The 26,723-nt window shown below is 40.2% G+C and overlaps 1 protein-coding gene across 3 annotated transcripts in view; it reads right to left on the bottom strand.

Annotated features, from left to right (window-relative positions):
- CCAR1 (cell division cycle and apoptosis regulator 1) overlaps nt 1–9,722 on the bottom strand; it is a 50,036-nt gene extending 40,314 nt beyond the window's left edge. For 2 of the 3 annotated variants that reach the window (XM_006889008.1, XM_006889007.1), the window contains exons 1-2: nt 9,587–9,722; nt 8,250–8,373 (exon numbers count right to left, since the gene is read on the bottom strand). In XM_006889008.1, coding sequence (XP_006889070.1) covers nt 8,250–8,322 — 73 coding nt within the window. In that variant the 5' untranslated portion in view covers nt 8,323–8,373; nt 9,587–9,722. Of the gene's footprint in view, nt 1–8,249; nt 8,374–9,580 lie in introns of all 3 variants that reach the window. The other variant, XM_006889009.1, reaches the window with a different exon arrangement.
- Between the last annotated feature and the right edge of the window lie 17,001 nt (nt 9,723–26,723).

The following is a 26,723-nucleotide window of genomic DNA, read 5'->3' on the forward strand; positions in this document are numbered from 1 at the left end:
CACACACTGATTCTCATAGTAAAAAATCCCAAAATAAAACAAACTGCAAGGACAATTTTAGCAATACTTATTTAAAAGGTTTATGTACCACACCAGAAGCCAAAAGCTTTACTTAGCTCTATAAAATTATAACTAAGAAGAAACCCAACTAAGTTTAAGTAGACAGAGTGAAAAGTCTCTGACCCACCCCAAGAAAGAAGTACTTTAAGGGGAAAAAATCCAAACCAAAGTGGTTGTCACTAAGTTGATTCTGATGGATGGCCAAGAGAACAAACAGGTATGTCTTGGAAAGGTTATAGCTGGAGTACTCTTTGGAGGTAAAGATGATAAGGCTTCACCTTACATACTTTAGGCATGTTGCTAGGAGAGACTATTCCTTGGAGGGATATGATACTTAGAAAGGTGTTGGGTCAGTGAAGGAGAGGAAGACCCTCAACCAGGTGGATTGACATAATGTCAGTGACTTCTGCAATGGGCTCTAATGTGCCAAGAAGTGTAAAGATGGCACAGGATATGACAGGGTTCAGATCTGTTGTCTCGATGGCACCTAACAACAGCAACAACATAACAAACCTATACGGACAGAGTAGAACTGTCCACAGCTGTGATCTTTTCCATGGCTGTTATCTTTACACAAAGACCCCTGGAGTCAGAATGGTTAACAGGTTGTTAACTGTGATTAACTGGATTGCTAACAGGTTGGTGGTTTGAACTCAACAGGAGAAAAATGTAGCAGTCTACTTCCATAAAGATTTGGAGCCTCGGAAACCTCATAAGGCACTTCTGCTTTGTGTGTCATTATGAGCTGAGATCCACTTGATGGGAAAGAGCTAGGTTCTAGATTTACATTTAAAACACACAATGGTCAAGTAAACAGAGAAGTCTGCCATATCAGCTCTTACTGGATGACAGGATAAGTAAGGCAGGCTCAAAGGATGAGAAAAATATGTACTGAAAACAACATTTAAAAAAAAAGAACTATCTCAGTAGATTTTCTAATATCAGAAGAGTATTTTGAACAAGTAGTATGATAACCTGTTTTTCTCTGAAAGAGAGGGGCTTTGTTACACAATAGTCTCCAACTACCAGCCTCCTGGTCCTAGTTGTAAGAAACTGCACTGCAACCCCAAAGGCATGTGCTTTGAATACACCAGCTGCTCCATGGGAGAAGGATGAGCAATCTCTTCTCATGTAATTAACTGCCTCTGAAAACTTATCAGAGGGTCAGCTATGGCTCAACTCCAATTTAATGGTACACAATAAGCACCACCAGCCTCTAGAAGGCAGATACAACCGCAAGATATACAAGCAGGCTGAGTTCAAGAGACAAATATGAAGGTAGCTGTCCTCAGAAAACAAGAACCTGAGAATCACAGTGACTCGGGCTCAAGTCTGCTTTTCAGAGATTAAGGCATGTTGTTATAGGTGATCATCTAGTAGGTTTTCAGACACTGTAAATCACATGGGAGGAGATGGCCCATCTATCTCCTACATAGTTACTGGAGGACTAAGGATTCAAACTGGCCTTTCAGTCAGCAGCAAAACTCCCTAAGGACTGTGCAACTTTATAGAAGTTAACACCAAAAACATTATTTCAGAAACAATCTGGTATGATACAGCATTGTTATGGTGTGCCATTGAGTTGGAACTAACCCATAGCTGAGCCTCCAGTGGCTTTTCAGAGGCAATAAATTGCACAAGAGGAGATTGCCCATCCTTCTGTGAAGTAGGTGCTAGATTCAAACCATGTGCTTTTGGGATTGCAGTACAGCTTCTTACCACGAGGCCACTAGGGCCCCTTTTAATACAGCATTAGAAATGTTTAAATGGGACCCTTTCTAAAAGCAATCTCTCATATCTACCAAATCATGGGTTGGAAGCATGTTGCTCTACTGAAGAATAATTTTAGTAAATAAGTCAAAGGAAAAGATTAGGAATCCTGGAATTTTGGTTACAAGTATGGGAATTTTAAGTTGATGATCTGGCCAGAATTAGGAAGCAGGAAAAGGAGACTCACATTTGAAACATTTATTACTATTTCTATCTCTGATTGCCATCCAATTGGTTCTGACTCAGAGTTAACCCTCTAGGCAGGTTTCCAAGGCTGTAAATCACACAACTGTGATTTACAAAGATAGTAAACTGCCTATCTTTATCCCTGGAGGAGCAGTTTGTTGGATTCAAACAAGGAAACATGGCCTTTGGGTGAGCAGCACAACTCTCTGTAAACTACACCACCACAGCTGTAGTACTGACAGTGGATTAAATCACCTGTGTTTAAAGCAGACTACCAATGTAGCTTTAATTCCTGAATTAGATCTATTTTTCACTATAGCCACAATGCAGTCCTCTTACAAATGGTCAAAAGAGTGCTCACTTCAGCAGCACATATACTAAAATTGGAACGATACAGAGAAGATTAGCATGGCCCCTGCGCAAGGATGACACGCAAATTCATGAAGCGTTCCATATTTTTTAAAAAAGAAAAACAAACAAACAAACAAAAAACAAATGGTCAAAAGACATGCATGAGAACAGAGCTGATCTGCTAAAACTATTATCAAATAGTAATATTTCACAATCAACATTTTTGGCACCAGCAGTCAGGAAATCAAAAGACAAATTGCACTGGGAAATCTGTCGAGTACCTCTTTAGAGTCCTGAGAAGCAATGATGTCAGTCTAGCAATTAAGGTATGCCTGATCCAGGACATGGTCTTCACATTATTTGCTATGCATCAGAAAGCTGGACAATGACTAAGGATGACATGACAGAATTGATGCCTTTGAATTGTGCTGGAGAAAAGTCTTGAACATACTACTGTTAAGAAATACCTGTCTTGGAGGGGGAGAAACAAAGTAGTTTGTCCTTACAGGCAAGGACTTTGAAGCTCACATACTTTGGGCACATGTCCGGGAGGGACCAGTCTTGGAGAAGGACATCATGCTTGAAGGGTGGAGGGACAGTGAAGTAGAGGAAAACCCCACATGAGACGGACTGATAAGAGTAACTGGGACAAAGGGGTTGGTGTGTCAGAGTCAATGAGACTGGCTCAGGACAGGGCAGGCTTCAGAGCTGTGGTAGATAGGGTCGCTGTGAGTTATAGGCAACTCAATGGCACGTAACCATAAAAAAAATATTTTACAAGTACATATCCAAATATACACGAGCCATGGTATTTCAGTGCATCATGTGTTATGTTTTGAAGTATGAGATTGGCAATTTGAATCCTCCAAGAACTCTGGAACAAAGAGGAGGAGTCTTCTCCCCTCAAGATTTACTCACAGAATAGTGCAACAATGAATGAGTGGAAGCCCAAAATCTCTGTAAATGTTTATGAAAATTAATAAAATATAATTATAAAAAAAAAAAGATTTACTCACAGCCTTCGAAACCCAAAAGAGGGTCACCAAGTCACAATCGACTCAGGGAGTCACACATGTAAGTATTTTCATTGGGTCATATGACCTTACTGGGTGCCATCTTTCAGAGACACGCAAAATTTTTACATCACACCAAAATGTTTCCATGTATAAGTTCTATGCATGTCTACTAAGTGTATGTGCATAGTTTGACTAATAAAATACCTGGGAACACTGGGTGGTGGATATGGTTTAAACATATCAAAACGATCTCAGAAAACAAATCTATTTTGGGAAAAGTTCTATTGGGCAGTTCTTTTCTGCATATTATGGTGTTACCATGAGTCACAATCAACTTGATGGCCAACAAACACAGTAACAAGTATAAAAAAACCTTGCCTATTTTCAAACCAAGAGGAGGTCTGACAGGCAAAGGAGTCTGTTAAGCATGTATAAAACAAATATTTCACTATGCTGAAGAAATGAAAGATAGAAGCCCCAAATATCATCATAAAGTTTCAACTACATCCTAAAACTATTTTTGCAGAAGAATATATGTGTTAAAAACAACAACAGAAGAGAATGAAATAACGTTCTGTTCTATGAACTGTAATTCTGTGGTCCTAACACTCATTCTGCTATAACTTGCTGCGAGATCTTAAATTTCTTCTTATATCTGAGCCTCAGCTTCATCATCTGGTAGTGAAAGAAACTGGGCCAGGGGCTATCTTGGGCACCACTCACTTTGAAAAAATGACGTGACTTCAATTGGAACTATAACTTTAGAAAGAGCACATGTGACAGACACACTGGAGCCCAGGAGAAATAAAAAGCAGCATATTTAGTAAGAGAATAAAGGAAATAGAAACCGTGAAAATGAAATAAAAGACAGTAAATTTATTCATCATCACCAGGCAAAAGATGGGAAGGAGAGTGCCCTAACCGAAGGGTAAACACGATAAGGATATAAAGGTTTGGTAAAAGCACCAAAGGGACTGAAAGTTAAATGAGACAACTAAGCATGGGGGCTGGGGACCAGAAAGAGTTGCTGCTGATACAGTTATCCACATATAAAGAGCACAAGGCCCAAGTGTACAATAAAGTAAATTGGGAGGAGGGATGGGAAGGGAGGAATCAAAGCTTAACAGTGACTTGAAAATGAAGATTTAAAGGAATTAATGATGATAGATGGTGACATATAGGAAGGACAAGCAGTAGTAAAAGGAATCAGAAACTATTTTTAAAAAGATCTTTAATTTCAACAAACACTACTGTTCATGTTTTTAATGACATTTCAAACAATGTGTCATTTGTGCAATACACTAAAAATACAAATGTGAATAGCACAATAAAATTCTCAAATTACTATTTCCTAAGAATTCTTTTAAAAGTTAGTACAGGGGTGGGGGGCAGGTAAAAAAAGAAAAAAAAAGTTAGTACAAATGAAGAAGTCAGAAAAAGAAAACTATTTTTTGTTCTTCAGTTAGCCTTCTGCTGTTGTGTTAATTTCACCTGACAGTGGCCTCTAATGCTCATAAAGACAAAAATCATTGTCATCCATTCAGTTCTGACTCAGTGTCTCTCCATGGAGTTAGCAAAGCTATAATTCTTACTGGGCAGAAACTGAACAAAATTAGGCATATTTTAACAGTTAAATTTTACAAAAGAAAGCAAAATTGGCATGTATACAATTAAAGTCCTTTGTTGAAATTTTTCTCAAATTGTACTTGGAAACAGCCAAGAAAAATTTAAAGGATTACATTTAGGTGAAAATATTTTCCAGTAAGATCAGATATAACCTGTGGCATTGATGAAAGTAAGGTCAAATGGAAACAGGAAACAAGACAAAATTGCCCTAGCAATGAACAAGGAAAAAAAAACCCCAAACTCTAAGTACCATGTTTGGCTCTGAAAAATCAACTATGATGCAACAAGGATTAGTCACAAAGGATGCTTTAAAAGTAAGACTATATTTAACTTTCAAATAGGTTTTTAAAAAGAAAAGAAAAAAAAGCATCACCCAGAAAATATTTTTATCATTTAGAATCTATTCCAGAACTTTTAATGACAAAGCAACGCCTAGATACTAACAAAACACTGTCTACTTTGTGAAAGTTTGAAGGTGTCAGCAAAATTTGGATTGTGAAAAATTCAGAGTAATGAGAAATCCAACAAATCCTATATGCAACTTCGTACCCACAAATAAATGCCGTTTACACAAATTCCACTAGTTACTTTTCATAATCTCTACTGACAAGTATGGAGAGAAAAGATCTACAGTCAATGACTTTGTCCTTGACAAGTACCATAAATCTCTGATCTTTTGGTTTTTTTAAAGACAATAAGCATACATCTAAATATAAAATTTCACCCTAAGTTATTTTATCAACACAATATAGATATTATGAATCTAAAATATACTACATGGAGAGGTAGTTAAAATATGCTTAGCTTATTCAAGTGCCAATAATTTCTACAGGATCATAATTTAGTACCAGCTTCCCTGATATTTAATCTGGTTGTTTTTAGTAGCTGTCATTTCACAGTGATCCTATGTATGTACAACAGAACAAAACAAAGCCTGATCCTGCACCATTTTCACCATCTTTATAATGTTCCAGCCTACTGCTACGTAATTATTTGGCATAAAAGAGAAACCTGAATCTAATAATCTATTAACTATTTTTTTCCGCATTATTTTCAGTTGTCTGCAAAAACAACTGCTATTTTACATTCCCCTTCAAATCCACAGCAATTAAAATAAAATCTCTTTAATAGACTCAAGAAAGGTCACCTAGATAATTAATAATTTCCACCAAATTTTAGAACAGCTAAGAAAATCCCAGTCAGTCTCTCTGCAACTGACCTCAAGTTACATAACAGATATTTTAAGTAAAATGCAGCAATGAACCAGTATCACATGTACCATCAAGAAAGTATACATCGATAACAGAACAAGTTATAATTTTCCTGGATATTGAAAGAAACTCAAAACCCTAGTCAGTTAGATCCTAGGCAAAATCAGTTGAAATTCCATAAAAATGTAATGCTGAAAGAAAATGTAACAATTTTAAGACTCAATAAAGTAAAACTCTGCTACAGAATTATTCCTAGGAGTCAAAGGAAGAAATTTATTTTAACACTTTACCCCACACAGTGACAATTTTTGTTGACCTGATTTTCAAAATTTTAATGTTCACTTACTCCTTTTACAGGAATTAAATAATTAATTAACGTTCCTTCAAACAGACAACAAAAACCCATAACCCTACAGAATTTTAGGAATTTCACACACATTTTCTATTAAACACATAAATACAGACATCTTCAGATATCAACTTAATGTAACTTAAGATGATAACTTAATGATGACTTTGGAAGCAGGCGTGGCATCCACTTCCTAAATAACATGCCTCTCTCTGGAAACTGTATGAACTTTGATAAATGTCGATAGTTGTAGAGGGACTTCAAGTCTTTTGTTCATAGGGTCGCTATGAGTCGTGATCGACTTGAAGACAATCAATGACAACTGATTTCTGACATAATTAAAGCTCAATTAAATATGAATCCATTTAAAGTCTTGAAACTACAAAATTATGCACATGCAAAAACTTCTCCAACAGGATAAAAAGGGAAGTCACAGACTGGGAAAAAGTAGCTGGTAATGACATATCAGATAAGGGACTTATATCCAGAATTTATAAAATACTTGAGCACCACAAGATAAAGGTAAATAATCTAATAGAAAAACGGGCACACACGGGCACAGGATATGAGCAGACACTTCACCAAAGAAGACATTTAGATGGCTAACAAGCACATGAAGAAATGTTCAAAATCCCTAGCTCTAAAAGAGATGCAAATTGAAACAACCATGAGATATCATCTCACCCCAGTCAGAAAAGTAAAATTTAACAGAACAGCAAGCAACAAACGCTGGCGAGACTGTGGAGAAACTGGAACCCTTATTCACTGTTGGTGGGAGTGTAAAATGGTGCAACCACTGCGGAAGGCGGTATGGCGCTTTCTCAAAAAGTTGACCCAGCAATTCGACTACTGGGAATATACCCCAAAGAGATCATAACTGACATCCAAGCAGATATATTCATACCCATGTTTATTGCAGCTTTGTTCACAATAGCAAGGAACTGGAAACAACCTAAGTGCCCATCAACAAATGAATGGATAGAGAAGCTGTGGTATATTCACACAATGGAATACTATGCTGCACTGAAAAACAAGGAACTCATACAATATTATTAAAAATGGGTGACCCTGGAGGATGTTATTCTGAGTGAAGTATCTCAGTCACAAAAGGCCAAATACTGCATGGTCTAACTGTTGTAAAACAGGACTGACATTGGGGTTGGGGGGGAGACTGAGAAAGATGGCTTCAATAATGTATACTGCATTGAAATAGATACGGGAGAAAACTGTTTAAAAGGGATATGTGATTAGGTATTTTTGTCATGACAGGAGTCCAGGGCCAAGGCTGCATAGTGGAGTGGACCTGGGGGAGGGTTTGTAAAACAATGAAAGAATTTTTCTTTCACTTTTCCAAGAAGGTAGTATACTAGGGGGAAGGGCTGGGAGGGGAGAAAAGTACAACAATGAATGAATGGAAATCCAAAGTCTCTGTAAATTTTCATTGAAATAATATATTTTAAAAAAAAACAAAACAAAAATCTACAAAAATTGGCCCAACCCCTGCCTAGAAGATTTTTTTTCCTAATCAAGTCAATTCTTTAAAAGTTTCACAGAGGAAGTTATTCTTAAAAAGGTAAACTACTTTATGAACATTTATTAACTATGAGGCACCGCCTAACTCAGACAGTTATGGCATGTCCCCTCCTGACACACAGTACATGAGTTCAGCAGCAGTCTAACCTGGCTGGGATACTGCAGTGGCAGTAAACTGAGTAGCCCATGGCGGATTCTTCTGTCCTCCAAACTGAGCCATGATGCCAGGTGTGGAAAAACCCTCCACTTGTTTTTCTTCTATAGCAGCGACCTATTAAAAAAAAAAAAGGATCCACATTTTAAAGTTCAGCCAAACCACAAATATCACAAGGGGCTATTTTAAAGAAATCTCTGGCAAAGGCTATCTTTGTAGCAGTAAGCAGCAATAACAATCAGACGTAACAAAGGAGCTAGGGAACATCTGAAACGCACCAAAACCATTTCACTCCAAAGGAGTTCACTAAAGGTAGTGAATAGTAAAGATGTCATCAGAAATATGTTTTGGGAAAGGCATTTCAATCTTTGCCTATAAAAAGTCATATTTAAAAGGAAGCCCTATGTACTTGGATTCTTACAAGTAAGCGCACAACTTTAAAAGGTGAGGAAATACAGCTTGCACGTTGAAGGTGGATACTGGGAGTCACAGTCATAAATAGGTATAACGGAAACCGGGAGCCACGAGACTTCGACTACAAGTATTTTCGAATATTTAAATAATGATCATGTTACTTTTCGGAGTAGGAAAGGTAGAACATAACTGCAGGGTTATTTCCCCAACACCTTTTAGAAGGAAAAATTGCAGAAATGTAACGAATATTCTCAGGAAACAATCGGAAAGACCCTTACCTCCCAAAAAAAGGCCTGAAAAGGTGAAGGTCTCCGCCCACGCCCCCACCCACCACGTCGCGGCCGGGCCTCGGGGCGCTGCCACCCAGCTTGCCGCACTGCGAGCTCTTCGGGGGCCAGAGACCGCGGAAAGTGAGATCCTCCATCCCACCCGCCAGGACGGCGTCGCCAATCGGAGACACTGACAGCCCCGAGCCCTTAAGTCTCTAGAAGACGTGGAGATCGCCTCCATCGGCCACAAACCGCACCACGGCGAGCGGTCCCGACAAACCCCACCCAGAGGCTGAAGAACCGGCAGCCCCAGAGCGTGGGACCGCGGACGACAAGGCCGCCGGCAGCGAACTGGGGCCCTGGGGGGGGGGGGGGGGGGAGGGCCACGGGGAGGGGGAAGGGGGGGGGGCTGCAGAGCCACGAGGACGGAGAAAGGGGTGGGGGAGGGGCTGGCCGCGCGGGGCCTGCTCCGACCCGCACAAAAGGGGCCGTTCCTCTCGCCCGGCTCCCACGAGAGCTCCGCCGGGCCGGCCTGCAACCTCACTATTCCGTAAGTAGTCTACCTCAGCCCTTCCACAGATACAACAGGATATTAAGAACCAGAGGCTGGCTCCCCACCACTCCAACCGCGCGGACCAGACCTTCACCTGAGTCGGAACCCAGTGAGCACCGAAGCCATTTCAAATCCGTCAGCCTTCGGCGCATGCGCCAACTAACCCTCTTCCTCCACGCCGCTCACCTCCTCCCCGTCTCTGGAGGAGCGGCGCTTACGAGTTGACGTTCGACGTGCGCGATCCCAGACTAGTCTTAACGCCGGCTCGGCGTACGCTGCCAAAAGCAGAGAGCAACGGCGAAGGGTTACCAAGGCCCCGCGTACCACTGGGGGCGGGACCAAGGCTACGGCGCATGCTCAGAGGGAGTGGCTGGCGGGCCGGCTCACGTGACCACATCAGGGTCGCTGCCATTTTAGTTTTTTGTCTTTTTTACGGTCAAAAGTTGTTCGGTTGCTGTCAAGAGTGAGCATATCCTGTCATTTTCCTGACTTTCCTTTAAAAAAAAAGTGACGTAAATTAACTTACCATCCTATTTATTTTGAAGCGTAATTTTTGGACAGTCACTATTGATGACTTTTTAAATAGTGTTCACAAGATTAAATTTTTAAACACTAATTCTAAAGCATCTTTACACTCAAAATTACAGTTGTTAAGCAGCACCTCATTTCAACATTCTTTTTTGGGGACACTCTATAATTCCTTTTCGGTTTCTTTGGATTTGACAGTTTGGAATTTGTATGAACTCCATGTCCCTTTCCGAATTTTTTTCCACGTGGGGTTGTGAATGAGAATCGTTTCCACAAGCAATTTATTATTTGTGTCCCAAGCACCCACCACACTTCTACTGAGAATAGTATGTTTTGTAGTTTGGACGTTATATGACTCCCATCTTATTTATAAACAGCGTTCAGCGTTCAAGATACAAATGGGTCGGTTCCTCAATTTGTCTTTAATTCTAATTTGTGCGTAAGTCTGAACAGTTAGATACAATTTACATCTAATGTCAATCAAATTTTTGTGTTATACCATTATTTATATTAATAACATTAAAGACACTTCAAGATACACGAAACCATCTCTACTGTAATAATGCAATAATAATGTTTTGTTACTTAAGGCAATGTAGTTGCTTGTTTGTTACTACAGCCCATTCTATAGGGTTTGGATTTTTAATAGAACAGGTTTTATGGCAGAGTTGGTTTGTTGTTCTTGTTGTTAAGTGTCGTTAAGTCATAGATGACTTACAGTGAGTGACTCTATGAATGAAAGACCTGAACACTTGTATAACTTTCATTGTTTCTCCAAGTTCATAGAGTTTCCAGAGGCAAGCTATTTCAAAAGTGGATGCCACTCCTGTTTCCAACCTTGTTTTATTTTCTTTTTTTTCTAAACTTGTTTTAATCGGGAGCTCCAATAAGCACTGTATACCATGGATAACCATTATCACATTTGACATATCAGTGTCACAGTGTTTGGCATCGCAGCAACCATGAGATTACCTCTGGAGGACAGCAAATGGACAGACCAGTGCTATACCACATAGAAAAATGTTTGACCAAAAACAATTAAAACCAGGCCTGAGGCCTGCAGATTAAAATCCCCCACCTTTGGCTTGGTAGCATAACTTTATATCCACTAGGCCAACAGAGCTCTCTCTCATCATCATTGTTGTTATTGTTGTTGTTATGTGCCATCGAGTTGTAGGAGACTCATAGCGACCCTATGAACAAAAGACCTGAACACTTGTATTGCTTCTCTACGTTCATAGAGTTTCTGGAGGCAAAGCTATTTCAGAAGTAGATGCTACTCCTGCTTCCAGGCTTGTTTTAATCGGGGAGCTCCACCGAACACCATGGGTAACCATTCCCGCATTTGACACATCAATGTCACAGTGTTTGACATCAAAATAACCACGAGATTACCTCTGTACAGCAAATGGATTCCAAACCCTTGTTGGTGAATAAATGCCTTTTTAACTAGGAGGCTGAATACAATCAACTTACAGCCAATGGCCAGTAAGCAATGCCCAGAGTCTTAGCAGAACCAAAAATCAAAACCTCTGTAGAATCAGACTGTTTCAGAACACTCCCCACCAGGATTCCAGAGTTGATTTAGCATTAATTTTTATTTATTTTTGGTTTTGCTGCTTATGTTTTCAATATATATAAAATTCCAATGCCAAATATGTGGTCACAAAGAGGTATTCCTATTTTTTAAAAGACTTTTCTAGATTTAGCTCTTACATACAGATTTTTGATCCTTGCTGAATTTTTTTTCAATATGTTTTGGGATATTAAGATGTATGGGGTAGTAAATAGTTCATTCAGTCACTTGTGGATATTCCATTTTCCTTGACAGCTAATTTGCCTAATGCAAGAGTTCTTCTACGTTTTGAAATGCTACCATGTGTCTTTACTGTGAAATTAAGTAAAATTTAGTCATTAACAACATCAGTCTTTTCTCCATCTAACATGATGTTCTATTCTGTTTCATTGACAATGCAAAGAAAGGCATTTGGCTGTGTGGATCACAACAAACTGACTAACTTTGAGAAGAATGGGGAATCCCAGAACATTTGACTGGGTTGATGCAAAACCTATACTTGGACCAGCAGTCCTCAGAACAGAGCAAAGAAACACCTGCATGGTTTAAAATCAGGAAGGGTGTATGCCAGGGATGTGTCCTATCTCCATACCTTTACAGTCTACATGCAGAACAGATCATTTGGGAGGTTGGGCTCTTGGAGGAGGAAGGGGGTATCAGGATTGGAGAAAGACTCATCAACAACCTGTGTTATGCAAATGACACAACCTTGCTTGCTGAAACTGAGGAGAACCTGAAGCACTTGCTGCAGAAGGTCAAGGACTGCAGTCTTCAATATGGATTGAAGCTCAACATCAAGAAAACAAAGCTTCTCACCACTGGGCCATCTGGAAGAATCATGATAGATGGTAAAGAAATTGAGTTTGTTAACAGCTTCAGTTTGCTTAGCTCCACAATCAACACGCTTGGTACCAGCACCCAGGAAATAGAAATAACAAACCTGAATTGGGAAAGTCTGCTGTCAGAGACATCTCCAGAGTACTGAAGAGCAACGATGTCAGTCTGGAGACTAAGGTGCTCCTGATCCAGCTCATGGTTTTCACAGTTAGTTACTATGCATCCAGAAAGCTGGAGAATTGATGCCTTTGAGCTGTGGTGCTGGAGAAGTGTATTGAACAGAACATGCTAGGAGAACAAACAGGTTCACCCTGGAGAAGGTGAAACCAGGCTGCTCCTTAGAGACAAGGATTCTGAAGCCTTGTCTGACATACTTTGGGCATATTGCAAGGAAATAGGGGCCAGTCCTTGGAAAGGGACATCATGCTTGGAAGGGTGAAGGGACAGCACAAGAGAGGAAGACCCTCGATGAGATAGATTGACTCAGTGACTGAGATAATGGAGATAGGTGTGTCAGAGACAATAAGGTTGAGTCAGGATAGAGCAGAGTTCAGAGCTATTGTATATAGGGTCACTATGAGTCATGGGCGACTTGACAGCACATAACAACAACATGATGTTGCCTTTTGGTCCAGTTGTGAGAATTTTTGTTTTCTTGAACTACAGATGTATTCTATACTGAAAGCTGTAGTCTCTGGTTTTCTTAAGTGGGTTAGATTTTCCTCCTATCAGTGGGCAAGGCTGATTTCTCTGCATAATACAGGTTGTTGATGAATCTTCCTCCATCCTTGATGCCACATCCTTCTTCCTGTAGTCCAGCTTCTCAAACTGTTTGCTTAGCATGCAGAGTGAATAAATACAGAGAAAGGATATGATGCTGACGTATACCTTTCCAGATTTAAACCATTCAGTGTCCTGTTACCCTGTTTAGATTACTACTTTTTGCTCTAAATACAGGTTTGCATGAGAACAATTAGAGTTCTAGAATTCCCATTCTTCTCAATGATAGTAGTAATTAATTATGATTCACACAGTTAAAGTCCTTTTTTTTACTTTCTTAAATTTTAAAAAAAATTTTAAATGAGATTTTAATGAAAATTTATAGAGAACTTGGATTTCCATTCATTCTTTGTTGCACATTTTCCTCCCTGTCCCCCCAGTTTTCTCAAAGCCCTTCTCATAGTCAGTAAAAACCCCAATGAACATCTTTCGAATATTTTCTGCATTTATCCAGGATCCCTCTTAGATCAGGAATGATAACCCTTCTTTCATGGTATCTTCTAAAGAGAGCTTGGTTTTTAGACAGTTCCCTGTTGATATACTTTTGCAAACTTTTAAAAAGAATTTTAAGCAACATTTTACTTGTGTGTGCTATTAATGATATTGTTGCACATAATTAATATCTAATATTTTGCATTGGGTAAATCTAAAGCCAGGGACATCTTTAAAGCACCAAAGGGCCATGATGTCATTTTAAAGACTAAGGTGAAAGGGAGTTTTGGTGGCCTACTGACAAAAGAGCTTTGCTGCAACTCTGAAGGCACGTGGTTTGAATACACCAGATGCTCCACTGGATAAGAAGGGGCAGTTTCCTCCTGTGCCAGTCTGATCCAACTCAACAGTACACAACAAGAAGAAGGGAAAAAAGTTAGAAAAGATTAATGTGCACCTGGGTTAGATTAATGTGTCCTGGGTTGCACATTATTGATGTAGTTATGTGCCATTGAGTCAACTATGACTCATAGAGACCCTAAGAACAATAGCTCTATCCTGAACCAATCCTACCATCTCTGACACACCTCTCCATTGCCTCTCCAGGACAGACCTGTTTGTTCTCTTGGCAGTCCATGGTATACTTGATACTTTTCTCAAGCACCACAACTCAAAGGCACTGTTTCCTCTTCTATCATCATTGTCCAGCTCTCAGAAGCAAGTTGACCATGGCCTGGATCAGGCCCACGTTAGTCTCTCGACTGACATTATTGTTCTTTAACACTCTGGAGAAGTCCCTTAGAGCACACTTTCCTAAAATAAGGAAGATTAAAGAAGAGTCACTAAAGAACAATACCATTAATATCATATGCAAGCAAAATACTGCTGAAGACCATTAAAAAACAGCTAGAATAGTATATAGATGGAGAACTGTGAGAAGTTCAAGCAGGATTTAGAAGAGTCCACAGCACTGAGGATATCACTGCTGATGTCAGATCGATCCTGGCCATTCTAAGAAGAACACCTATTTTCACTTTATTGACTATGTAAAGGCATTTGACTGTGTGGTTCATGACAAGTTATGACTGACATTAAAAAGAATGGGAGCCCTGGAGCACTTAATTGTGCCCATGCGAAACCTATATGTAAACCAAGAGGCTGTTGTGCAAACAGAGCAAGGGTTTAACATTGGTTTAAAATTAAGAAGGAAGTGCATCAGGGTTGTATTCTCTCTCCATAACTATTCAGTCTATATGCTGAGAAAATTATTCCAAAACCTGGAATTATGAAGAGGAATGTGACATCAGGCTTGGAGTAACTTGCGTTATACAGATGACACAACCTTGCATGCTGAAAGTGAGGAAGATCTGAAGCACTTGTTGCAGGACATCAAAGAATGCAGCCTTCAATATTAATTGCATCTCAATGTCAAGAAAACAAAGATTCTTACCACTGGACCTATCAGCAATGTCATGATAGATAAAGAAAAGATTCAGTCTATCAACAACTTCCTCTTCTTTGGATCCACAATTAACACCCTTGGTATTAGCAGTCAGGAAATTAGGAGATGTATTGCATTGGGAAAGTCTGCAGTTAGGGACCTCATCAAATTATTGAGGAGTAATGATGTCAGTTTGAAGACTATGGTGTGCCTGATTCAGGCCATGGCCTTTCTGATCACTTGCTATACATCTGAGAGTTGAACAATGAATAAGGATGACAGATATCTTGGATCTGTGGTGTTGGAGAATAGCGCTGAATATCTCATGGACTGTCAGAAGAACAAAAACTATGTCTTGGAGAGGGTACAGCCTAGTGCTCTTTGGAGGCAAGGATGATGAGGCTTTGCCTTGCATACTTCAGTGTGTTGCTAGGAGGGGCTATTCTTTGGAAAAGGGACATGATGCTTGGAAGGGTAAAGGATCAGTAAAGGAGAGGAAGACCTCAACCAAGTGGGTTAATGCAGTGACTGTGCAATGGGCTCTAATGTATTAGAAAGTATGAAGATGGCACAGGGTAAGACAAGGTTCAGATCTGTTGTTCATGGAGTCACTATGAGTCATACTCAACTTGGCAGCATCTTAACAATAGCAACAATGAAGAATCAATGACTTTGAATTGTGGTATTGACAAAGTGTATTGAATATAATAACATAGACTGCCAAAGGAACAGGAGTGGCATCCACTCCTAAACAACATGCCTCTGGGAACTCTATGAACTTTGAGAAACAATGTTAGGGAACAGCTTCAGGTCTTCTGTTCATAGGGGTCACTATGAGTCGTGCTTGACTCAACAGCAATCAGTAACAACAACACAATCAAATGAACACATAAAATTGTTTTGGAGGAAATGAAAGCAGGGTGCTCCTTAAAGGTAATGATGAAAGCTTAGTTTCATATACTTGGACATGTTGTCGGGGAGAGTAAATAGCTGAAAAAGTCCCTGAGGACAAAGTTTGAGACAGATGCTCAAATACTGATGGAGGATTTAGCCTTTGATGAGAGAAGGAAGTGGCTTCTCTCATAATAGGAAGGAAGGGAAAATGGATACCAATGGAAGTAAGTTGATAAGCAATGGATGGGAAAGGAGAAAGAATTTTCATCTTTGATTTCTATGCCTTCTCCAAGAAAAAAGATGGGATCTGCATTTGAATTGAGTTCAAAGGCATACACACACACACACACACACACACACACACACACACACACACACATTTATATATACTGATAAAATTGGAGATAGGAGATTGTAGGCCTCTCGAACCTGATGATTATAACACTGGGGCTGTCTTTTTTTAATAAGAGTTTAATTTCTGCCAGCATGTCGGAGACCTTTGGACAGTTTAGATTTGGTAAATAGGAAAACATCATGGCTGTATGCCATGTAACTGTGCTTTCACCTATCACCATATTGAACTGATGACCTGCCTCCATATAAGTATAGAAAATAGCAAGGCCTCAAGGAATTCATCCTGGTGAAATAATTTATACATAGTTATCAAGAAAATGGTCACCCAAACTTAACCTTTCCCTCAAACTGTATATAGTATACTGTGTTTGGCATGCGTTGTATTATTGTTAAAGAGTAGAAAAATCCTATCACATATTGTTATAAGTAAAAAAATAAAGTTACCAGTTCTAGAGGTACATTAAAAAGTATGTAAAGGAAGCCTGTGGTGAGCCTGAGACAGTAAGGGGTGGATGAAAGGAATTAAGAGCATGGATTCTAAAGTAAAATAGCCTAGGTTCAAATACATCTTAAATCCAAGTATTACCTCATACACTGCATTAGCCATGGGCTATTGGGCAAAAATACAGAATTTCTCTTTATTTCTTTTTGCTTGGCTACTAGTTGAAAGGTCTACAATTAAGTCCACTGATGGGTCTACAGCAAAATAGGTAATCTTCTTCTATAAAGATGTACAGGTTTAGAAATCCGAGGGTTGTTCACTCAGTGTGAAACAACACAACTGCAGTGGGTTTGGGTGGCATAGTGGTGAAAGAGCACGGTCATTTGAACCAGCTACTCTGCAGGTGAAAGATTGGGCAGTGGTTTTTCTAAAGTTTTACAATTTATTGTGGTCACTGTAATTCAGACTTACTTGCTATGCATCAGAGAGCTGAGCAGTGGGTAAGGATGACAGAAGAAATGATGCCTTTGAGTTGTGTGGTGCTGGAGAAGAATCTTGAACAGACTATGGACTGCCAAGAAAACAAATGGTCTGTCTTAGAGAGGATGAAACCAACTTTCACCTTGAGACTAGGATTTTGAAGCTTTGGGCATGTGGCCAAGAAGAACTGGTCATTGGAGAAAGACATCATGCTTGGAAAGGTAGAGGGACAGTGCAGGAGAAGAAGACCTTGATGAGATGAATTTTTGATACAGTAACTGGACAATGGGGCTTGGAGTGTCAGAGTCAGTGAGAGTGGGTCAGGATGGGGCAGGCTTCAAAGGTGTTGTACTATGAGTTGCAGATGATTCAATGGCACATAACAACAACAAATCAGAATTGACATAATGACAGTGAATTTAGTTGGGTTGGTGGTGCCAGAGGGAGCATTGGTTTACCACTTGCTTGGATGCTGTTGTTGTTGTTGTGTGCCGTTGAGTCATAGACGACTCATAGCGACCCTATGGATGAAAATACCTGAACACTTGCATAACTTTCATTGTTTCTCCAGGTTCATAGGGTTTCCTGAGGCAAGCTGTTACAGAAGTGGATGCCACCAAACACTATCCACCATGGGTGACGATTATCACATTTGACCATCAGTGTCACAGTGTTCAGCTTCACAGCAACCACAAGTTACTTCTGTACAGCAAAGTGGACAGACTAGGGCTATATGACCTAGAAGAATGTTTGACCAAAAACAATTAAAAACAGGTCTGAAGATAGTAACCTAACTTTGGTAGTTTGGTTTAACCAGCCACACCAATGTGGCAGCCTACATATGAGGCTTAACCCACTGGCATGGAGTTGACTGACTCCTGTTTTTGGTAGGTATGGTCAATTACATCTCATGGTCACATATCTGAACATCACCCTCATCATCTCTGGCACACTGGAGCTCATTGTTACAGTCACTGTTGTCAATCCATCTTCTTGAGTCACTTCCTCTCTTTCACTGATCCTCCACCTTTCCAAACATATCTTTTTCCCCAAGGACACTAATAGCCTAAACTCAATAGGAGAGCTCTGCTTTGTCCTAAAGAGTACATATGAATGGAAATAAACTTGACAGCAATGGTTTTAAATGGATTTATCATTAAAAAAGTTAAGTGAAAAATACCAGTCTTCTCATTTACATTTTTTGAAAATGTGAAAACTCTAGGATTGATGATTGCAGAGAGCACTTGTCTGAGGAAGGCACTCCCTACGACTGACACTAGGGAACTTTGGGGGTGATGGAAATACTCTAATCTGACTTGTCAAGTGCAATAGCCTATAGCAACAAATTGCTAATGAGCACTTGAAATGTGTGCCTGTAGAAACAAATAGAAGTCCATTGTAATTAAACTTTAAAGAATTTAAACATTGTTTGAAAAAGTTTATCAGCTCTGGTGGCACAGGATTAAGGGATTTGTCTATTAACCAAAATGTCTCTTGAAAACCATCAGTGACTCAGCTGGAAAAGATGTGGCAAGCTCATTCTGTAAAGATTTACCACCTTAGAAATCCCTTAGGGCAGTTCAACTGTGCCTCACAGCCTTGTTAGGAACTAGAATGGCACAAGGACAGAGAATTGGGAACAACTTAGGTATGTGTATCTACTTTTGAACTATAAATGTTATACTATATAAATACAGATACATTTCAGTTGAAAAATTTACATCTGAATTGAGATGTATTACAGATAATCTGTTATGCAGATAGATGACAGATTGAGAATACGTAGAGCAAAAAGAATATAAAATATCTCATCAATGACATTTAATATTGGTTGTATGTTTAAATGATGTTGCTAAATACATATTAAATAAATATATCCTTAAAATTCACTTCAATGCTTTTAAAAGTTTTTTAATGATTCTATTAGAAAATTAAGGTGTGGTTTGTAGGCAGTCCCTACAATTGTAGGCAGTTGCTACAGAAAGAGGGTGCCTCTCTGACTTGAATCTACCAATTGTTCCTCAGAAGAAAGCTGGGAAATCGCCTGTCATGCAATTTATGGGGAATCTCTAAAACTCCACTGGAGCAACTTGATGGCAATGTCAACTAGGAAATGTAAAATAAAAATTTTTCTTTATATTTTTAGTGAGCATGATTGTGGTGGCAATTACACAACTGTTATTATTGTTATGGTGGTTATATAGCTATATTTGTCCAAACTTACATAATTTATGTTCTAATTGTTAGGCACCTTTGAGTCAAGTGTGAAACATAGCACAACTATGAACAGCGGATCTGAATTGTGTCTTATCCTGCTGCATCCTCTTTGTCTCTGATACACTTGAGCCCATTGCTTCAGTTATCATGTCAAACCATCTTGTTGAGGATCTTCTCTTTCACTGACTCTCTACCTTTGTAAGCATGATGTCCTCCTCTAAGGAATCTTAGCAAGATGCCAAATATGTGAATGAAAGTTAGCAAAATATGTGAATGAGGGTTCACCATCCTTATCTCTCAGGAGTACCCTGGCTGTACTTTTCACAAGACATATCTATCTGTTTGCTCTTTTGGCAGTCCATGGGACATTCAGTTCTTTTCTCCAACACCACAACTCCAAGGCATCAATTCTTCTTGTATCACCCTTATTCTAGCTCTCAGATGCATAGCAAGTGATTGAAAACACCATGGTGTGAATCAGGTACGCCTTAGTCTCCAAACTGACACATCATTCTGTTTGGTAATTCGGAGAGGTCCCTGACAGCAGACTTGGCAAATACAAAATTTTTCCTGATCTCCTGACTGCTGGTACCAAGGCTATTGATTATGGATCCAAGTAAGATGAAATAATATTTATATAAAGGGCTAAATTATACATCTGGGTAACTACTAAGAAGCATAACTTTTAAACTTTTAAAAAAGGAAAGAAAGGGCTTTTAAGAGGATGAAAAAAATAAAATGAAAAACCCATTGCTGTGAGTTGATTGCAGCACATCATGATCCAATCAGATAAGAGTGGAACTGCCCTCTGGAGTCCCCAAGACTGTAAATGTCTATGGAAGCAGACAGATCTCCCCAGTGTTCTCCCAAGCATGAGTCATGATGGACAATTACTGATACCTAAGGTAGCACTACTGTCATCAGGTCTCTTAGAAAATATGTCATCAGAAAGACATTGAAAAAACTGTACATATGAACCAAAGAAGATTTTTTTTCAAAAATTCTTTTTTGTTTTGGCTGAGTACAGTGTATTTTATTGATGGTACATGACAAGATGGGCTCTCCAAGGGATTTGATGGAAACTGTGTCTAGGATGTGAGATTCTCAGTGTGTGGGAGGATTGAGTTGGGGCAAGGACTCCCCAGCAGCTGAGGGTCTCTCTCTTTCTCTCTTCTAGTGCTATTGCTGGGGCTGGTGGTCCAAGGGGTGCTTATTCTTTGGAGACCATGTGAACCATCAGGTCAACCACTTGGTTGCTGTAGCCAAATTCATTGTCATACCAGGAAATGAGTCTGACAAAGTGGTCATTTAGGGAACTGCCAGCCCCAGAATAAAAAGTGGAAGAGTGGGTGTCACTATTAAAGTCACAGGAGACAACCTGGTCTTCAGTGTATCCCAGGATGTCGTTGAGGGGCCCTTCTGATGCCTGCTTTACTATTTCCTTGATAACATATTTGCCAGCTTTCTCCAGACAGCAGGTCAGGTTCACAATTGACACATTATGGGTGGGGACATGGAATGCCATGCCAGTAAGTTTCCCATTCAGTTCAGGGATGACCTTGCCCACGGCCTTGGCAACACCAGTAGATGCAGGGATGATGTTCTGGCCAGCTCCACGGCCATCACGCCACAGCTTTCCAGAGGGGCCATCCACAGTCTTCTGGGTGGCAGTGATGGCATGGACTGTGGTCATGAGTCACTCTACAATGCCAAAGTTGTCATGGATGACCTTGGCCAGGGGAGCCAAGCAGTGCAGGAGGCATTGCTGACAATCTTGAGAGAGTTGTCATACTTTTCATGGTTCACGCCCATCACAAACATGGGTACATCAGCAGAAGGAGCAGAGATGATTACCCACTTGGCACCACCCTTCAAGTGACCCCAGCCTTCTCCAAGGTTGTGAAGACACCAGTGGACTCCACAACATACTCAGAACCATAATCACCCACTTAATGTTGGTGGGGTCTCGCTTCTGGAAGATAGTGATAACTTTCCCATTGATGACCAGCTTCCCATTCTCAGCCTTGACAATGCCATTGAACTTGCCATGGGTGGAATCATATTGGAACACATAGACCATGTAGTTGAGGTCAATGAAGGGATCATTGATGGTGACAACATCCACTTTTCCAGAGTTAAAAGCAGCTCAGGTGACCAGGTGCCCATTGTGGCCAAATCCATTTACTCCGACCCTCACCATCGTGTCTCAGGGATGTGGCTGAGGCTGCACGAGAAGAGAGGGCAATCGGGATCCATGAGGAGCAGAGAGCTGAAAAATTCTTTTTTGCAGTGATTGGTCTTTGCCCGATTTCTTTTTAACAGAGGTCAGAATCAGTTATTTCTCACTTGAAAGACCAAGTTGGTCTGTGATCTTGAAGGGTAGGTCATGCAGGGATTCAATGGCCTCTCTGTTGTTGTTCAGCCCTCCACCTAGGAAGAAAGGGCAGAAAAGGGCATGTTGCTATTGTCAGGTGCTATCACATTGATTACCATGCATTGTGCCCTCATGAACAATAGATTGAAACCCCGATGAATTTTGTGCCATTCTCAAGGACATTGTTGCAGTCACTAGGTGAGTATATCTCATAGAGAGTCTTCTAGTCTTATGCTGAATTTCTGGCTTCCCTGCATGTCTTTTACCAAGGACTAGTGCCTCTTGAATTTCCTCAGCTTTAGCTTGAATTTGCATATGAGTAGTTGGTGGTCTGTTCCACAATAATCAGCTCCTTGCCTAGTTTTCACAGCTGATATTGAGCTTCTCCAGAGGACTGTCTATCTGTGTTTCATTGACTATGCAAAGGCATTTGTGTAGATCATAACAAACTGTGGCTGACTCTGAGAAGAATGGGAATCCCAGAACACTTGATCATTCTAATGCGAAACCTATACTTGGACCAGGAGGCAGTCATCAGAACAGAGCAAGGGAACACTGCATGGTTCAGAATTGGGAAGGGCGTATGCCAGGGATGCATCCTATCTCCATACCTTTTCAACCTATATGCAGAACAGATTATCCGGGAGGCTGGGCTCTGTGAGGAGAAATGTGGGGTCAAAATTGGTGGACGATTTATCAACAATCTGCGTTATGCAGATGACACAGCCCTGCTTGCTGAAACTGAGGAGGACCTGAAGCACCTGCTGCAGAGGGTCAAGGACTGCAGCCTACAATATGGATTGAGGCTCAATGTCAAGAAGACAAAGATTCTCACCACTGGACCAATTGGCAGCATCAGGATGGATGGTGAAGAGATTGAGATTAGCTTGCTTGGCTCCATAGTTAACAGTCTTGGCACCAGCAGCCAGGAAATTAAAAGGCGCATTGCCATGGGAAAGTCTGCTGTTAGGGACTTCTCCAAAGTACTGAAGAGCAATGGTGTCTCTCTGGAGACTAAGGTGCATCTGATACAGGCCACGGTCTTTGCAATCACTTGTTATGCATCAGAGAGTTGGACAATGACCAAGGAGGATAGAAGGAGAATTGATGCCTTTGAGCTGTGGTGCTGGAGAAGAGTATTGAGAATGCCATGGACTGCTAGGAAAACAAACAGATTTGTCCTGGAGAGGGTTAAACCAGGTGGCTCCTTGGAGGCAAGGATTCTGAGGCTCCGTCTAACATACTTTGGACATGTTGTGAGGAGAGACAGGTCCTTAGAGAGGGACATCATGCTTGGGAGGGTGGAGGGACAGCACAGGAGAGGAAGGCCCTCTATGAGGTGGATTGATTCAGTGACTGGGATAATTGGGATGGGAATGTCAGAGACAGTGCGATTGGCACAGGACAGAGCGGAGTTTAGGGCTGTTGTACATAGGGTCACTATGAGTTGCAAGCGACTCGACGGCACAACACAACAACAACAGTGCCTCTTGAATAATGCCAGAAGTAGGTAAGACAAATTCTCACCATCCTTGTCTCTAAGAAGTACCTTAATTGCATTTCCTCCAAGACAAAGAATTGATGTCTGATCTGTGGTGTTAGAGAACTGAATGTCTCATGGACGGCCAAAAGAACAGATAGATCGTGGAGAAAATGCAGCCAGAAAAATGCCTCCTTGGAGGCAAAGATGACAAAGCTTCATTTCATATACTTTGGGCTTGTGGTTAGGAGAGGCTTTTCCTAGGAAAGGGACATCATGCTTGGAAAAGTGGAGAGTTGGTGAAAGAGGAAGACCCTTAACCAGATGGATTGACATAGTAACTGAGGAAGATAGCACAGGATAGGACAAGGTTCAGATGATCTGTTGTCCATAAGGTTACAATGAGTCATAACCAGATGCCACAGCACCTAACGACCAGCAAGGCAGATTTCTTTCTTCATTGATTCTTTTGACAGTTCACAATATATTCAATACCCTTCACTAGTGTCACAAGTCAAAGGCATGTGGATTGGCTTTCATACTCAATGTGCTTTTTTTTGTTCGTTGTTTGTTTTGTTGTAGTTGTTGTGTACTGTGGAATCGGATCTGACCGGCACAGGAGGAGATTGCCCCTCCTTCTCCAGCAAAGCATCTGGTGGATTTGAACCTTGTGCCTTTGGGATTGCAGTGCGGCTTCTTGCCACTAGGCCACCAGAGCTCGCTTTTCTTTTAAAATTTTTTTAATTAATTTTTTTGTTATTTGTGTGTGTGTGTACCATCAAATCGGATTTGACTGGTTACAGGAGATTGCCCCTACTTCTTCAGCAGAGCATCTGGTGGATTCTAACCGCATACCTCTGGGATTGTAGTACAGCTTCCTGCCACTAGGCTACCAGTGCTCCCTCAGAGCTCCCTTTTCAATGTACATTTTTGCATGCATTCAAAGCAATTAGAAATGTCATAGTTTGGATCGGGTCCATCAATTCATCTTCCGTGTTCTTTATTAATTGTACAACTTCCACAATAAAATGAAGCAACTGAAAATGCATGGCTTCCATCAGGCACACACACCTTAAGTTTTCAAACTGAATTTCTTGTTCTTTAGCAAGTTAAAGAGATCCCTGACAGCAGATTTGCCTACTGCACCATGTCTTTGATTTCTTGGATGGGTATTGATTTTGGATGCAAGTAAAATCAAATATTTAACCACTTCAATCTATTTGTAATCTATCATGAGGTCTGTTGATCCAATGGTGAGGATTTTTCTTTCTTTCCCCCCCCTTTTCTTTTCTTGTGTACTATTGAGTCAGATCTGACTAGCAAAGGAGATTGCTCCTCCTTCTCCAGTATAGCATTTGGTGGATTCGAACTATGTACTTTTGGGATTGCAGTGCAGCTTCTTGCCACTAGGCCACCAGAGCTCCCTTAGGATTTTTAATTTCTTGATGTTGAGATATAATCTATATTGAAAGTTTTAGTCGTGGATTGTCTGCAGTAAGTGCTTTCCAAGTTTTCCTCACTTTTTGCAAGCAAGATTATATCATCTGTATAATGAAGGTTGTTAATGAGACATCTAATCCTGACAGCAGTTGTCTTACTATAGTCCAGGTTGTAAATTATTTGCTCAGCATTCAAATTGAATACACAAAATATACAAAAAGGCTACAACTCTGATGCACACCTTCCTGATTTTTAAGCCATACACTGTCCCCTTGTTCTCTCTGAATGACTTTCTTTGATCTGTATACAGATTTTACATGAGTACAGTTAAGTGTTCTGGGATTCTTATTCTCAATGTTATCCATAATTTATTATGGTCCTCATAGCCCAATGCCTTTGCATAGTCAATAAGACACAAGTAAACAAATATTTGATATTCTCTGCTTTCTACCAAGATCCTTCTGACTTCAGCAATGTGGTCTTTTGTGCCACAGCCTCTTCCTGAATCCTGCTTGAATTTCTGGAAGTTCCTGGAGAATGTTCTGTTTCAGTCATTTTTAAATTATCTTCATCAAAAGTTTACTTACATGTGATAATAATAGTCTCTGCATGGTCAGATTACCTTTATAGGAGTTGGAACAAACCTGAATCCTTTCCAGCCAATTAGCCAGTCTTTCAGATTTTTGGTATAGACTAGTGGGCATGACCAGGGCTGTTAACAGTTTTGCTGAAACAACATCAGTAGGTATTCCACCTACTCTCGCATGGTGGAATTTTTCACCAATCCCTTCAGAATAGCTTGGACTTCTTCCTCAAATACCATAGGTTCTTGATCATATGCTACTTTCTGAAATAGCTCCGTCAACCAATTCTTCTTATTACAAGGCTTGTGTATTCCTTCTATCTTATTTAGATGCCTCCTGCATCATTCAATTTTACTGTAGTGTCATTATTCTCTATTAAAATGCCTTCAATTCTGTAGCCCAAAGCTTGGATTCTTCTTCAGTTCTTTCAAGTGAACTGTCAAATGTGTCCTTCTCCTTTAGTTTTCTAACTCCAGGTCTTTGTCTGTTTCAGTAGAATGCTTTGTCTTCTTGAGCTGCCCTTGTAAATCTTTTCTTCACATCTGTGTTGAATAGCAAATCATACTTAGAAAAGTCTTCATTAAGCTTTTGTGGACTTTTACATTTGCTTCTGTTTAAACTTGCATCTGAGTAATTGATAGTCTGTTCCACAACTGGGCCCTGATCTTTTCGTCAACTAACAGTCCTTCTTTGTTTCCAGCTCATGCATTTCATTTACCAATTATTGTTAATTCATCATAATTGTGCGATTAATGAATTTTACACTGCAAAAATGGTACAAATCTTCAATCTCTTCATCTTTGGCTTTAGTGGTAGGTGCCATGCATTTGAGTAATAGTTATATTAACTGTTATTTCTTATATGTGCATGAATATTTTCCTATCATTGACGACAGCATTGTTACTTCAGCATAAATCCTGAAATGTTTTTGAGGACGGTAGTACTACTCCCAGAATAGTAGATCATATGACTGTCTATGATGGTCAGTACCAGTCCATCTCAACTAATGCCTGCCTGGAAGGTTGGTCTTTATTCATTCCATTTCATCTTTGACAGCTCCCAATTTACCTAGATTCATTACTTATACATTTCACATCCCACTCCACTACATAAAAACTTCACTCCATGTCATTAAGGAAGAGGCAACTCTTCCTCAGTTTCGTTTTGTGGGTCTTCTACCGCTCATCTCTTAGTCTGCTCTACTTTGCAGGCTTTGGTGTTATTGTGATGCTGGACACTTAAAAGACTAGCAGGGTCACTCATGGTGGACTGATTTCAGCAGAGCTTCCAGACTAACTTCAGCAGGACTTTCCATCTCTTTGAAAAATCCTAGATATAAACATTAGAGAGACCAGGTAGATACTTACTTTGA

This window comes from Elephantulus edwardii, unplaced genomic scaffold (genome assembly GCF_000299155.1).
Source record: "Elephantulus edwardii isolate Elephantulus edwardi_28Jun2011 unplaced genomic scaffold, EleEdw1.0 scaffold00074, whole genome shotgun sequence".
Classification (NCBI taxonomy): domain Eukaryota; kingdom Metazoa; phylum Chordata; class Mammalia; order Macroscelidea; family Macroscelididae; genus Elephantulus; species Elephantulus edwardii.